Source organism: Neoarius graeffei, chromosome 13, assembly GCF_027579695.1.
Source record: "Neoarius graeffei isolate fNeoGra1 chromosome 13, fNeoGra1.pri, whole genome shotgun sequence".
NCBI lineage: Eukaryota > Metazoa > Chordata > Actinopteri > Siluriformes > Ariidae > Neoarius > Neoarius graeffei.
The window spans coordinates 67,837,747-67,851,810 of NC_083581.1; the positions used below are offsets into that span (position 1 = coordinate 67,837,747).

At 42.6% G+C, this 14,064-nt stretch overlaps 1 protein-coding gene across 6 annotated transcripts in view; it reads left to right on the forward strand.

Annotated features, from left to right (window-relative positions):
* The first annotated feature begins 6,446 nt into the window (after window positions 1-6,446).
* Window positions 6,447-14,064, forward strand: part of kif1b (kinesin family member 1B) — a 286,078-nt gene continuing 278,460 nt past the window's right edge. For 5 of the 6 annotated variants that reach the window (XM_060938398.1, XM_060938399.1, XM_060938400.1 and 2 more), the window contains exons 1-2: window positions 6,447-6,737; window positions 12,299-12,456. In XM_060938398.1, coding sequence (XP_060794381.1) covers window positions 12,351-12,456 — 106 coding nt within the window. In that variant the 5' untranslated portion in view covers window positions 6,447-6,737; window positions 12,299-12,350. The remainder of the gene's footprint in view (window positions 6,738-12,298; window positions 12,457-14,064) is intronic. The other variant, XM_060938404.1, reaches the window with a different exon arrangement.

Below are 14,064 nucleotides of genomic sequence, written 5' to 3' on the forward strand. Positions count from 1 at the left end.
AGACGGGGAGGGATCAGGAAATGACCTCGGAACCGAACCCGGGTCCCCGGATTTATGGTATGGCGCCTTATCCACCTGAGCCACTACGCCCTCGAGGTTATCACAATTTATCATTAAACTATACATGCCTTTTTTCATTGTTCTACACAATTACAAAACTTCAATATTGAAATAAAGTTTTTAAAACCCACATCATGGGTATGGCGTCGTGGCTCAGGTGGATAAGGCGCCATACCATAAATCCGGGGACCCGGGTTCGATTCCGACCCGAGGTCATTTCCCGATCCCTCCCTGTCCCTCTCTCCCGCTCATTTCCTGTCTCTACACTGTCCTATCCAAATAAAGGTGAAAAAAGCCCCCCCAAAAAGTCTGATAACCTCAATTGCCTTTTTGTACTACTGTGAATGCCACTGTTCAGCAAAAAGAGAAATCTATGTTGGCAGAATGAGGAATTGAAAATTGACTTAATTAAGAATTCTTAATAAAGATAACAGTTTTATCATAGTTTGGATTATCATGGGCACATCATTGGCAAAACATAAAATTCTTAATGCAGACGGTTGCCTTGAAATTTCAAGTATTCTCAACTATTCTTTTTTTACAGTGTACAAAAAAACCCTCTTGTTTGGAAAAAACTGATTCCTGGAAAACTTCATGGCACAAGAATGAAGCGCCAAGATCTAAGCATATTTAACAATGTTCCACGAGTCATAGATGGCCAATGAGGCCTGTAGCACCAAGTTAGCTATGAGCCATGTATGACGAGATTGAGTAGAATAACTGTTTTATTCTATCCATTTTGAGAACCAGAGCGTTTTTTTTTATTTATTGCAAATTCGATAAATAAAAACTTTGTACAAAACGTCTGACAAAATCATTTCCACTTAGAATGTAAACAAACCAGCGAAATGATGGTAGCAATTTGTGAAAAATGCGATAATCTTGAAAAATAAAAAAAAGATGTGATTTTCCATGAAATACTTTAATTCCGGCGGCATGGTGGTGTAGTGGTTAGCGCTGTCGCCTTACAGCAAGAAGGTCCTGGGTTTGAGCCCCGGGGCCGGCGAGGGCCTTTCTGTGCGGAGTTTGCATGTTCTCCCCGTGTCCGCGTGGGTTTCCTCCGGGTGCTCTGGTTTCCCCCAAAGACATGCAGGTTAGGTTAACTGGTGACTCTAAATTGACCGTAGGTGTGAATGGTTGTCTATGTGTCAGCCCTGTGATGACCTGGCGACTTGTCCAGGGTGTACCCCGCCTTTCGCCCGTAGTCAGCTGGGATAGGCTCCAGCTCGCCTGCGACCCTGTAGAACAGGATAAAGCGGCTACAGATAATGAGATGAGATACTTTAATTCCATGTTTTGTTGCTTTTTTTTTGTGTATTTCCATTTTCTTCTTCTTCAGGTTTTTTTTTTTTGGCGGTTGGCAAACCAACTTAAAAGATGCATTACTGCCATTAACTGTGCTGGAGTGTGGAATAGGAGATATTGGGGGGAGGGACTACATTCTTTTAGCTATTTCTGTTTCTTTTAAATACTTTAATTTTTGGGGTTTTGTTTTTGAGTAGAGTTTTTCTTTCATCCTCGGTTGGTTCAGCAACACACCTGCCATTTTGTTTTCCTGTACTCGTGGTATATGAGCTGATAGCCTCGTTGTAGAGTAGCCAATCGGAGCATGCGATTGTTCATATCCAGTGAATGTGGATAGAATAATAGCTGTTATCCATGTGATTGACGTAGTTGTGCTTCATGTGGTGCCCAATATTTATGCACCCACAAGCAAAAGGGGTTAGTGAGAGGTGAAACAAAAAAGCGTTCGTCCTATTGTGGAGATTGTGAATTCAAGTCCTGATGATGTCACAGCCATTTGTGTTTGCGAGTGTAAGGGTGTACTCACACTAGACACGGTTGCTTTGTATTGTAGCCGAGTACGTTTATCTGCCCTCCCCACTACTCTGCTGCCCTGCTGTTCCGGGCCCAAATACGCTTACTGTATGTCATCACAATGCAAGTTTTTGTATTGAAGAAAAACACTCTCTCGTAGTACTATAGCACAAAAAACATGACTGTGACCACTTTGGATGTGGTGATACATGGCCCTCGAACATGTTGTACAGACTTTTCAATTATGCAGTACAGCAATTTCCAGTAAATCGTGCTGCCTGCATAAGAAGGTTTTTACAGAGGCAGCTGACATTAGATTAGATTAGATTAGATTAGATTAGATTAGATAGAACTTTATTGATCCCTTTGAGCAGGTTCCCTCAGGGAAATTAAGATTCCAGCAGCATCATTACAGGATAAACAGAGAATAGAAAATAGAGAAAAAACTTGTAGATAAATTAAAGGAGGAATTTGCAGTTTTAGTTGTTGATGACGGCGGCACGGTGGTGTAGTGGTTAGCGCTGTCGCCTCACAGCAAGAAGGTCCGGGTTCGAGCCCCGTGGCCGGCGAGGGCCTTTCTGTGCGGAGTTTGCATGTTCTCCCCGTGTCCGCGTGGGTTTCCTCCGGGTGCTCCGGTTTCCCCCACAGTCCAAAGACATGCAGGTTAGGTTAACTGGTGACTCTAAATTGACCGTAAGTGTGAATGGTTGTCTGTGTCTATGTGTCGGCCCTGTGATGACCTGGCGACTTGTCCAGGGTGTACCCCGCCTTTCGCCCGTAGTCAGCTGGGATAGGCTCCAGCTTGCCTGCGACCCTGTAGAACAGGATAAAGCGGCTACAGATAATGAGATGAGTTGTTGATGACAATTCGCATTCATGAATAAGGTGAGAACCAGACCCGTTATGAACCCAAATATTCACAAATTAATTTAAAAGTGCATGTCATAGTGTTTGAGTTCTGTGCTTGGTCATGGCTACCGATCACACCATGTGTACCATGCCCAACTCTATTTCTTCAAGCAGGCCAGGGCACGATACGCGGCGATCACGTTAGTCAAATGAACTGGACTTTGAGGGTCAAACATGCTTGGTCACGGTATGGATCACCTAGTGTGAGTACGCTAGGTTGGCTGAACTCTCTGTATGGGAGGAATGTTGTTACTCTCTTCCCTCTCAAACAGAGCAACAGTAACCAATTCTGGGCAACTTTAAGCACATGAATATGGAAGAAGGTAGATAACACTTTCTGTTAAGCTGTCCTGTGGCACAGCATGTGCAGCAATTTCAAAAGATTTAGTTGGTAAGTGTGTGTAGTAGAGGAGAGCTAGCTTGTGGGTAGGAACTGGCAAATAAACAAATTGAAGGAGGAAAAAGTACTTCATCCGGTGTGAACATTGTGTTATAGCTACATAAGAGGTTTTTTTTTTTGTTTGGTTTTTTTTAAACTGCCTGATAAAAATAATTCTCAAAAACATACTTGGACTACAAACTTGTGTATGAATTGAAGTATTTTCTTGATTCAGTATACATCGATCAGTCATAAAATGAAATCCACTGACAGGTAAAGTGATTATCTTGTTACAATGGCTCCTGTGAAGGGGTACGATTATATTAGGCAGCAAGAGAACAGTCAGTTCTTGAAGTTGATGTGTTGGAAACAGGAAAAAATAAGGATCTGAGTGACTTTGACAAGGGCCAAATTGTGATGGCTAGATGACCAGGTCTGAGCATCTCCAAACACAGCATTAACTTTGAACAGCATGAACTTTTTCAGTAGTTTGTGCTACAGTCAAGGGCGTAGGGTTGGTATTAACATTGGTGGGGACATAAACCCAATGCCAACCCCCAGTGGTGCCAACTTCAGGTCAACATTAGAGGGTCACAATATTTTGCTCTGCTGTTCCACCAAAAGAGTATCCATCATCTCACCAAAGTCCAGACTTTTAAAATTTGAAGTTCAGAACTGTAGTAATTAATGAATAATAATAATATGAAATTCATTTGATTAATTGCAAATTTTACACTGAATACGAACTGTTGTTAACTGATTCATTTTACAAGCTAATCTAACGTTACATTCCTCAAGGACAGTTTGCTAGCTAGCTAGCAGCCGGTCACTGCACTGCAACCTTACTTGCTAATTGACATGGTAGCCAGACTTGCTTGCTGTTTTTGCGACCATGCACCCAGAATGAATATTCATGAGTGAATTTTGCATGGTGTTTCACCCAGCGGAAGCCTACAGTAACCATTTGTATACCACGCACGGAGTGTGATTTTTTTTTTTTTCTTCAATCAGAAATATTAGTAGGGACATATCAGCCATCATTTGATATTGGTAGTGACACTTCCATACCATCCATACCCAATTCTACGCCTATGGCTACAGTAGCTCTTCTGTGGGATTGGACCATACGGGCTAACTTTCGAGCCCCATGCGAATCAATGAGACTTCAAGACCTGTGATCCTTTCGCCGGTTCATCACTTATCCTTCCTTGGACCACTTTTGGTAGGTACTAACCACTGTATACCAGGAACACCCTAGAAGATGTGCCATTTTGGAGATGCTCAGACCCAGGCATCTCGCCATCACAAGTTGGCCCTTATTAAAGTCGATCAGGTCCTTTAACGTGTGCTCATTTTCCCTGCTTCCAACACATCAACTTTGAGAACTGAGTGATCTGTTGCTGCCTTACACTTACCGGGCGGCATGGTGGTGTAAGTGGTTAGCACGGTCGCCTCATAGCAAGAAGATTCCGGGTTTGGACCCAACGGCCGGCGAGGGCCTTTCTGTGGGTTTCCCCCACAGTCCAAAGACATGCGGTTAGGTTAATGTGGGACGGCCTTGGGCTGAGGTGCCCTTGAGCGAGGCACCTAACTCCAAACTGCTCCCCGGGCGCTGTTAGCATGGCTGCCCACTGCTGTGTGTGTGTGTGCTCATTGCTCATGTGTGTGTTCACTGCTTCAGATGGTTTAAATGCAGAGAGGAAATTTCACAAGTGTGTGATGAATAAAGTTGTGCTTTCTTTCTATCTAATATATCCCAGATAAAGTGACATTCACTTCAGTGGTTTATTTTTATGGCTGATCAGTGTCTATCCTCAGGTATGGGCGGCACAGTCGCCTCACAGCAAGAAGGTTCCGGGTTCTAACCCAGCGGCCGGCGAGGGCCTTTCTGTGTGGAGTTTGCATGTTCTCCCCGTGTCCGCATTAGCCTGGGAAATCCCATGCTGCTTTGCACAATCGTTCCGACCTGAAAAGACAGCATGGAAACTATGGTCTAAAGGCTCGCCCGAGTTAGGGAGCCAATCAGAGAGTGGGGAGGGGTGGAAAGACGGTGACGCGTACTACTCGACAAACGGAAGCTTGTAGTTTATTTGGGACTGTTTACGGATCACATTTAACATGGCGGCGAGCGATACGAACCAAACTTTCGATCAAGCTTTAGACACTGTTCTGAATAGTTTAGAGCGAAAGTTTGTTTTAAAAAAAGAACAGCGTTTGGCGTTTACAGTCTTTCGCTGACACGAAGACAGATGCCTTTGCCTTGCTCCCGACAGGGTTTGGTAAAAGTCTCATTTACCAACTAGCCCCCTTAGTGGCTAAGCAGATGGGGTTTAGCCAAACCCCGGTCGTTGCGGTAGTCTCGCCACTGACTGCCTTGGTGGAAGACCAGGTAAAGGAGGCAGGCGATCTCGGGATTTCTGCGGCACAGCTTGGTCCAGAGCAGGAAAATGCTATCAAGAGTTGCCTCTTCGTCGCTCTAACTACGTCACCGGGTACAACTGCCATAATTGGCCATGGGCTACGTATACGCCAAATGATAGACATTCGCAACGTCCAATAAACGGCCGTTGACAATCGTAAACCACACCTCCCCTACGAGAAATTCAATAGGTGGATTCCAGGCCATATTTCACTTGTGATATGGTCTGGTGTTAACCAGACTATGGTATGTCCACGTGGGTTTCCCCCACAATCCAAAGACATGCAGTTAGGTTGACGTGGGGCGGCCTTGGGCTGAGGTACCCTTGAGCGAGGTACCCGACCCCTGACTGCTCCCCGGGCGCTCTGGGTGTGTGTGCGTGTGTTCACTGGGTTAAATGCAGAGGATGAATTTCACTGTGCTTGAAGTGTGCATGTGACGAATAAAGTTTTTTTCTTCTTCTATTAACATGCGTGTTGTTGTTTGTTTATTATGAAGAGTTAACCAACAAATGAAGCTGTATTACAAAACTATAACACATTATCCAACTGAACCCACTCTCCCCTAAATTAAATCATTCAGGGCTTTAAACGAGTCTGCTGAGGAAAAGTCTAGTTTTTTTTTCTCCAGTATAAACATCTTCCAAACAGCATATCCGCCTCTAGGCGGCGCACTTCTCATGCAGGACGAGTAAGGCATCCTGCAGTGTACAGCGTCACAGCTGCCCCGCCCACTCTCACAAATCCTCTTCAGTCATTGGATGATTCACGGATTCCTCATCGGGTACTCCAATGCGATTCGTTGCCAAAACTGTCACTCAATAAAGAGACGGGGCGGTTGACGTCATCGTTTCTGTAAATCAAGGCATTCGAGCATAATCTTAAATTAGCCGACGGAGCGGTATTTTTCCGGCACCAGCATCCCTCCATCCATCCTTCCATCCATTATAGAAAACCCAAATACCGTAATAGGCTATAAACGCACCCGAGTGGAGGAAGAAACACTGCGATAATGGATGTGTACAGAATCCTGAAGGGTTTATTTGTAGGTTTACTCTGATCATCGCTGCCTGACGTTGGTACACGTCAATACAGTTTTCACATCTGGGTTGCTTTTCTGGACTCATTTTAGATTTGGAGTGGATTCTCAAAGGTAAGATGCATGAAATGAAACCAAGAAAGAAACAAAACAAAACATGCATTTGGAAAATGTTCATATCTTTACCTGTTTAAAGCTGCTGACTTGCCATAATGACAATTTTTGGTTTGTTTATAACCTCTGTGCATCATTTCATATTTATAGATGTAAATAAGTTTTAAAAAAATAATAGTTTCATAGGTAGAGACCATAATTCTACGTTATGACAGTTTATTATTATTATTATTATTATTATTATTATTATTATTATAGGAGTTGAGAGCAGTGTATGTGCAAAGTCACTGCTTCGAACCAAGCCTGGGGGGGGGGATTTTATTTTATATATATATAATATGCACCAGAGTCATGTCCCTGAAACTGTAAATGATGTTACACCTTTATGAAGTTGTGACATTAATTAGTTATAATATTTGACACTTCATGTAGATTATAGCTTTCTGGCTTCACTGATGAACACATTAATGCAGTGCATGCAAAAGTCACTCAGTAATGCAGGTCTTATTTAATTTAATTTAATTTAATTTAATTTAATTCACTGTATCAATCCTGTTTTTTTTATTTTCTCAGTTGCCTTTTGCACAGCAGTGTTTTTAATGTGTGTGTGTGTATTAACTTAAGGATACACTGTATCACTCCTCCTGTGCTTTGATGCTCAGTAATCCATGCGGCTCCTCTGTGTTGTGTTGTGTTGTGTGCGGCCCAGTGGCCGGGTTTCATGGGCGTGTGCCTGAGAAATAAAACACTACAAGGACACTGGTGAGGAGAAAAGGCTGCACATTTAGATCCCTGTGCTCGAGATTCCTGACTGATTGATTGAAATATCTTGATTGTGCCGCATGAGTGGGGAAACCAGAGGACCTGAGAGCGTTCGGACATTTTATTGACACACTGGACCGACTAAAGGGACGGCGTGCATGAGAGACTTCTTCTTCTTGTGGTGTTTTTTTGCACCGGTCATTATGATTTGTAGACTTGCACCTTAATGCGTCTGATCCCAAGCCGTTGTTTGTAAGTGTAAGGTGTGTGTATCGGGTGGAGGAAGGTGAGTAATGCGGGGAGGGGAGCGGCGGGGCGGAAGTTGACCCATCCCTGCTGCAGTTTACCGGCAGCCATGTTTGAGGCGGCTGTGAGGGGAACCATGGAACGGCGATGAGCAGCCGTGTGGTTAAAGGGCCTCATTACAAATGGCTCCCTAATGAACATGTAGTGCACTAGATATGGTGGAGGAGACACTATTATAACCGCACTGCGTAGTGCTCTTGCAGAGGGAGAAGGGGGCTGTTTGAGATGCAGCCTGCCACTCACTGCAATACATTTTTATTTTTTAAATTACACTCCTGACAACTTCAATACAACTTGGGGTTTGTGTTTATTTATACACACACACATACTGTGTGTGTATATATATATATATATATATATATATATATGTATGTATGCAGGGTGCGATTTGTCAAAAAACCAGAAGGGGGGATGTTTTTTTTTTTTTTAAATCATGAAAGGTCACAAAATTAAGGTAACAATAGGCTAACAGCTCAATAACATCCGATGATATCAAATGAATAACACTAAATGAAAACGAACACTAAACCAGAGACAGTAAATTCATCTTCCTATCTCTCTGACTAAATACATGAACACTAACACACAACAAAGTTCGCATTGCTTGTCGCGTTGCTGTGATGTTTCTCTCCCTCCGGATTAAATGGACAGTGACTCGAAAATCACTAAAATACATGAATACTAAATGAACAGTTTGCTCTGATGGCGCAGTTCACATTGTGCGCAGCTTTCCGATTTAAACTGTTTTTTTTCTCATCCTTATACTTCCTGTTTCATGGACTGTAACGGATTCGCTTATTTAGTCATTTTAATACAGAATTTACTTTGAAATTATAATCAGACACTCCAACGCCCCCCCCCCCCCCCCAAAAAAAAAATCGGCCGTGAAAAAGGTGGCATCCGCCAAAAGGCGCGTTGTTTGCATCCCTGCAGATACATTGATACATTGTAGATAATAACAATATCTTTGCGTTCTATGAGAATGCAAAGATATTGTTATTATCTACAATGTATCTATTTGCTGGGGACGTTCGTGAACATCAAAGCTGCCACTTCGGGTCATTTTGAAAGTGAGTGCAATGTAGACCATAGAAAACTGTGTCACAACATGCCTGTCATGTCAACTTTTTTTTTGGTTTGTTTGTTTTATTGACGGGGTTGTCCCCGAGGATTTTTTTTCAGCAGAGATAAAAACCAGAGGGGGGGATGATCCCCCCCCCCCCCCCCCCCCCCCAGCAAATCGCACCCAGTATGTATGTATATATATGTGTGTGTGTGTGTGTAATATAGTGTATAATTATACACACGTGCTTGTATATAATGTACACACGTGTGTGTATTGTGTGTGTGAAATTATAAACACATGCTTGTATGTGTATATACGTGTGTAATATATAGTGTATAATTATATATAAAATTATACACACACATGCTTGTATATAATGTATACACGTGTGTGTGTGTGTGTGTGTGTGTACACACGTGTATGTGTGTGTAAAATTATACACGTGCTTGTATATATACACGTGTGTGTGTGTGTGTAATATATAGTGTATAATTATATAAAATATATAATTATACACAAACACGTGCTTGTATATAATGTGTACATACACACACTAATATATATATATATATACACGTGTGTGCATGTATGTCAATTTATTTATATATGTGTTATCTTTTTATTAGATCACAATCTCAAGGATTACCTCTTCTTTGACTGTTTACATCTGGTTACATTGTTTACACATTTGCACATTACTGCCCTTCTGCTGCTACGTCTGATCATTGCCTTATTTTTGTATACACTGCATATTTTGCACTACATTTACCTTTATTTTGTATTATACTTGGTGCTTTATTTATTTTTTTTGCACTATATTTCCTTTACTTTGTATTACTCCATTCATCCATCCATCTATCCATTATCTCTAGCTGCTTTATCCTATTCTACAGGGTCACAGGCAAGCTGGAGCCTATCCCAGCTGCCTATGGGCAAGAGGCGGGGTACACCCTAGACAAGTCACCAGGTTGTCATTAGAGACAAACAACCATTCACATTCACACCTACGGTCAATTTAGAGTCACCAATAGCCTAACCTGCATGTCTTTGGACTGTGGGGGAAACTGGAGCACCCGGAGGAAACCCACGCGGACACGGGGAGAACATGTAAACTCCGCACAGAAAGGCCCTCGCCAGCCACGGGGCTCGAACCCAGGACCTTCTTGCTGTGAGGCGACAGTGCTAACCACTACACCACCGTGCCGCCCTCTTTGTATTATTTCTTCCGCCTATTTATTTATTTGTAATTGGCATTCATGGTGGACAGCAAACTAAGAATTTCATTGTGCAAGAGGACATGTCCTTACTGTACATATGACAATAAACACTTTGAACTTGTTGTTATTAGTAGTGCTTATACTACTTCTACTGTATGTACACTGTCAGAAATAGGGGTGCAGTAGGAGTCCATTTCTGTTCCCCAAGGTACAATCTACAGTCATGTTCCCACCTTGGTCTCATTACTCGACCTTTGGTCGAGTAATGAGCCCGAAGGTAACTTTGTGTACTTTTATTTATTTATTTTAAGGGACACAAACCAGTATATAAAGGGTACAAATAAGTACCTTAGCGGGCACTGCCCCAGTGACGAGCCATTGTACCCCTAAAGGTGTACAATAATGAAAATATGGGCTGGCTTTTTTTTTTCTTTTCTCCCCCTCATGGTATATCAGATATATTCCATTCAGCTAGCATGATATCAAATGAGCGGAAGATGAATTCGGTATCATGCTAGCTGAATGGAATATATCTGATATACCATGAAAAAAGCCATTATTATTAATACGTACACATTCCTTTTTGGTGTTCAATGCATCTTTCTCTTTCAGAATTCTCTCAATCTTCTGGATTTAATGACGCAAACCTGGTGGCCATGTTTGTTTACAAATTGTCAGTCACTTGCTAGCGTGGAAGTTTTACGTTACTGATGTGTGACGTCATGTTGTCTTGACAATCATGCAGTATCATAAACCATATTCAGTGCGCGTTCTCCATTGGGTAGAGTGATGTAATACATGTAGGATAAGCGATATGCTAACAATATTGCATGCTATCAAACCAAAAGAATGAAACCCGCTAGAAGTGAATAGAAGACGTTTTTATTCCATCGAAAAAGTGCCCTGTATGTATAATAATGTACTTTATTTTCTGAGAGTGCAGTAGTACTATTGTTGTTCAGCTGCTAGTAGTATGTGACTGTGGTTTTTTTTTTTTTTGTGCAGTAGGTCAACTGTTAAGCCATTGGACCTGGTATCTGATAGTACTTTGAACTTGCATTTGGCAGACGCCCTTATCCACCCTGACTTGCATTTATCTCATTGATGCATCTGAGCACGGGCGCAGATAGAGGGTGGGACGGGTGGAATTCGTCCCACCCAGATTTAAATTCACCCCGTTCGGTCCCCCCCCACTTATAGGGAGGAAAAAATGTCTATGCTGTCTTTCTTTGCATAAGGCAAACCTCACGGAAAAATCAAAAGACTAATTACCTTTTGGTTTATCGAGGTGCACAGCAGTACATACATAGTTGCAACAACTCACATAAAACAAAACAAAGACTGATATTCGGTTGGTTGAGCTGCACAGGTTGCGAGCTCGAGCTTGGTTGCTATGGTTACCCACAACAAGTTTAACAGGCATATCGGGGACAGCTCCTAGTTCAGGATCCCAACACGGCATGATGAAGGGTGCCAAACCGAAAAGGCAGAAAACGATTGCATTGTTTTTTCAAAAAAACAGCGACTGTAAGTAAACTGTGCCTTACTTTATCATATCACCTTGCAATTTTTTGATAGTCTGTTCAAAGTAATGTCGTAGTGAAAGTAAAATCGTACGGAGTAGAGATGCCTTTCTGGTAGCCTCCTTCTTTCAGTGGTAGCCTGTAGATACAGTGCTCAGAAGGCAGTTTTAATGTTTAATCTGGCGTTCCCTGCCATAATTTCAGCGAGCATATTGTTTCATAAGGAAACTTTGCGAAGAGTTGTTGACTGACTGCCGCTCACGCAACACACAGGCATAGTTAGAAAGTCAACACGTTGACAACACATGGTGGGGGTTGGGGTTGGTTTGCTGGCAGCTTTGTCCCCCCCAGTTTAAAAAACGTATCTGCGCCCCTGCATCTGAGCAGTTAAGGGCCTTATTCAAGCGCCCAGTAGTGGCATTTTGGCAGTGCTGGGGTTTGAACGCATGACTTTCCAATCAGTAGTTCAAAGTCTTAACTACTACGTTACCACTGCCGTTAATAATGCCAACCTGACTGTCTAGAAACAATGTTTCTGATAACCTAATATTGTTCTTAAACCTTGGCTAATCTGTGATCCCCAAAACATTCTCTGTTTAACCCCCTCCCACTCTGCACAATTGTTAGGATTTTAATTTCACAGTTAAATAAAAACTAAACTGTTTGTTTTTTTTGTTCCCTATATAGGAGTCAATTCAGCATTGCATTGTGACAAAGCGCAGGGCTGAAGTGTCCAACGATGTCTGGGGCCTCGGTGAAAGTGGCGGTCAGGGTTCGTCCCTTCAACTCAAGGGAGACCAGCAAAGAATCCAAATGCATTATTCAGATGCAAGGCAACTCTACCAGTAAGTATCCCTGCATATTTCTCCGATCCCTTGGATATATCATGTTCCTTGTCCTTGAAGCGGTATGCTGGCTATGTTTTGTGTGACTGATGACATTCTGTCACATGGGTCTGGCGCTGGGTTGGATGAGTAAAGGTTTATACTAAGCTTCAGGGTGAAAAGCCAGGCAGATCAGTAACATGCCAGTCCTCATGGAAAAGTGGCAATGAAGAAGATATTGGTTTGAAAAAGAAATCGGTTTGTTTAAAAAAACCGGAAAGCGTTTCAGTCAGAAACTTGTGGTTGTTCGTACAGGGACAGAGAATTGAAGAGTAAGAGTTCCGACATTGCTTAGTTTGCATCATATGCAGTGAACTGGTGGAAAGGAAATGAGAAGATCTTATCACTTGTCAGTGTGTTTTCAGTTTCTTTTGGTGAAGAATTGGACATGGATGAAGAATTATAAGAGCCACAAGGGAGTTTTTTGGGATGATTTCGACGTTTTCGATCTGGATGATTTCAAATCCAAACGAGATTTAACTATAGGCACACTAGATTAGCCTTTTGGGTTTTTAAAGGTGAAATAATGACTCGTATTCAGAAACCAGATCCAAGAAATGATTTGGATCCTAATGAATATTGGGGTAATTGGCTATTTATTGGGTTTAAGTGGTGAGGGTTTTTTTTTTTTTAATACCCCTGCTCTAAAGGAGGGGGGGTATACTGGTTTATCTCTGTCTGTCCATCCATCTATATCTCCGTCTGTTCGAAACACCCTTTTTCTCAGCAACCACAAATCATAGCCACTTGGTACCAAACTTCAGCTTGGGGTTCTATACTGTGTATACCGTTTTCAGGTCTGTCGCACATCGACTTCCTGTTTACCGCCTGAATGTATTTACGAAACATCTATAGCGTGGATTTACAAAATTTTTATCACACTTTTCTCCACAACTGCAAATCACAACTGCTTGATATTTGGTACCGAGCTTCAGGTTGGGGTTCTATACCGTGTATACCATTTTCAGGTCTGTCACACATCAACTTCCTGTTTGCCGACTGAATGTATTTATGAAACATCTCATTATCTGTAGCCGCTTTATCCTGTTCTACAGGGTCGCAGGCAAGCTGGAGCCTATCCCAGCTGACTAGGGGCGAAAGGCGGGGTACACCCTGGACAAGTCGCCAGGTCATCACAGGGCTGACACATAGACACAGACAACCATTCACACTCACATTCACACCTACGGTCAATTTAGAGTCACCAGTTAACCTAACCTGCATGTCTTTGGACTGTGGGGGAAACCGGAGCACCCGGAGGAAACCCACGCGGACACAGGGAGAACATGCTAACTCCGCACAGAAAGGCCCTCGCCGGCCACGGGGCTCGAACCCAGGACCTTCTTGCTGTGAGGCGACGGCGCTAACCACTACACCACCGTGCCGCTCTCCTTTATGAAACATATAGCGTGGATTTTGACACTATTTCTAGATATGCTACTTCAAAATGACAGTTTACCAGGACGCTATTTGAAATCCCTGGGGAGAGACACTGCTCTTTACTTCCTTGTTTCAGGGTTTCATTATTTGTTGAAGTCACTATTCATAATAACTGTCCTTTGCCTTCGA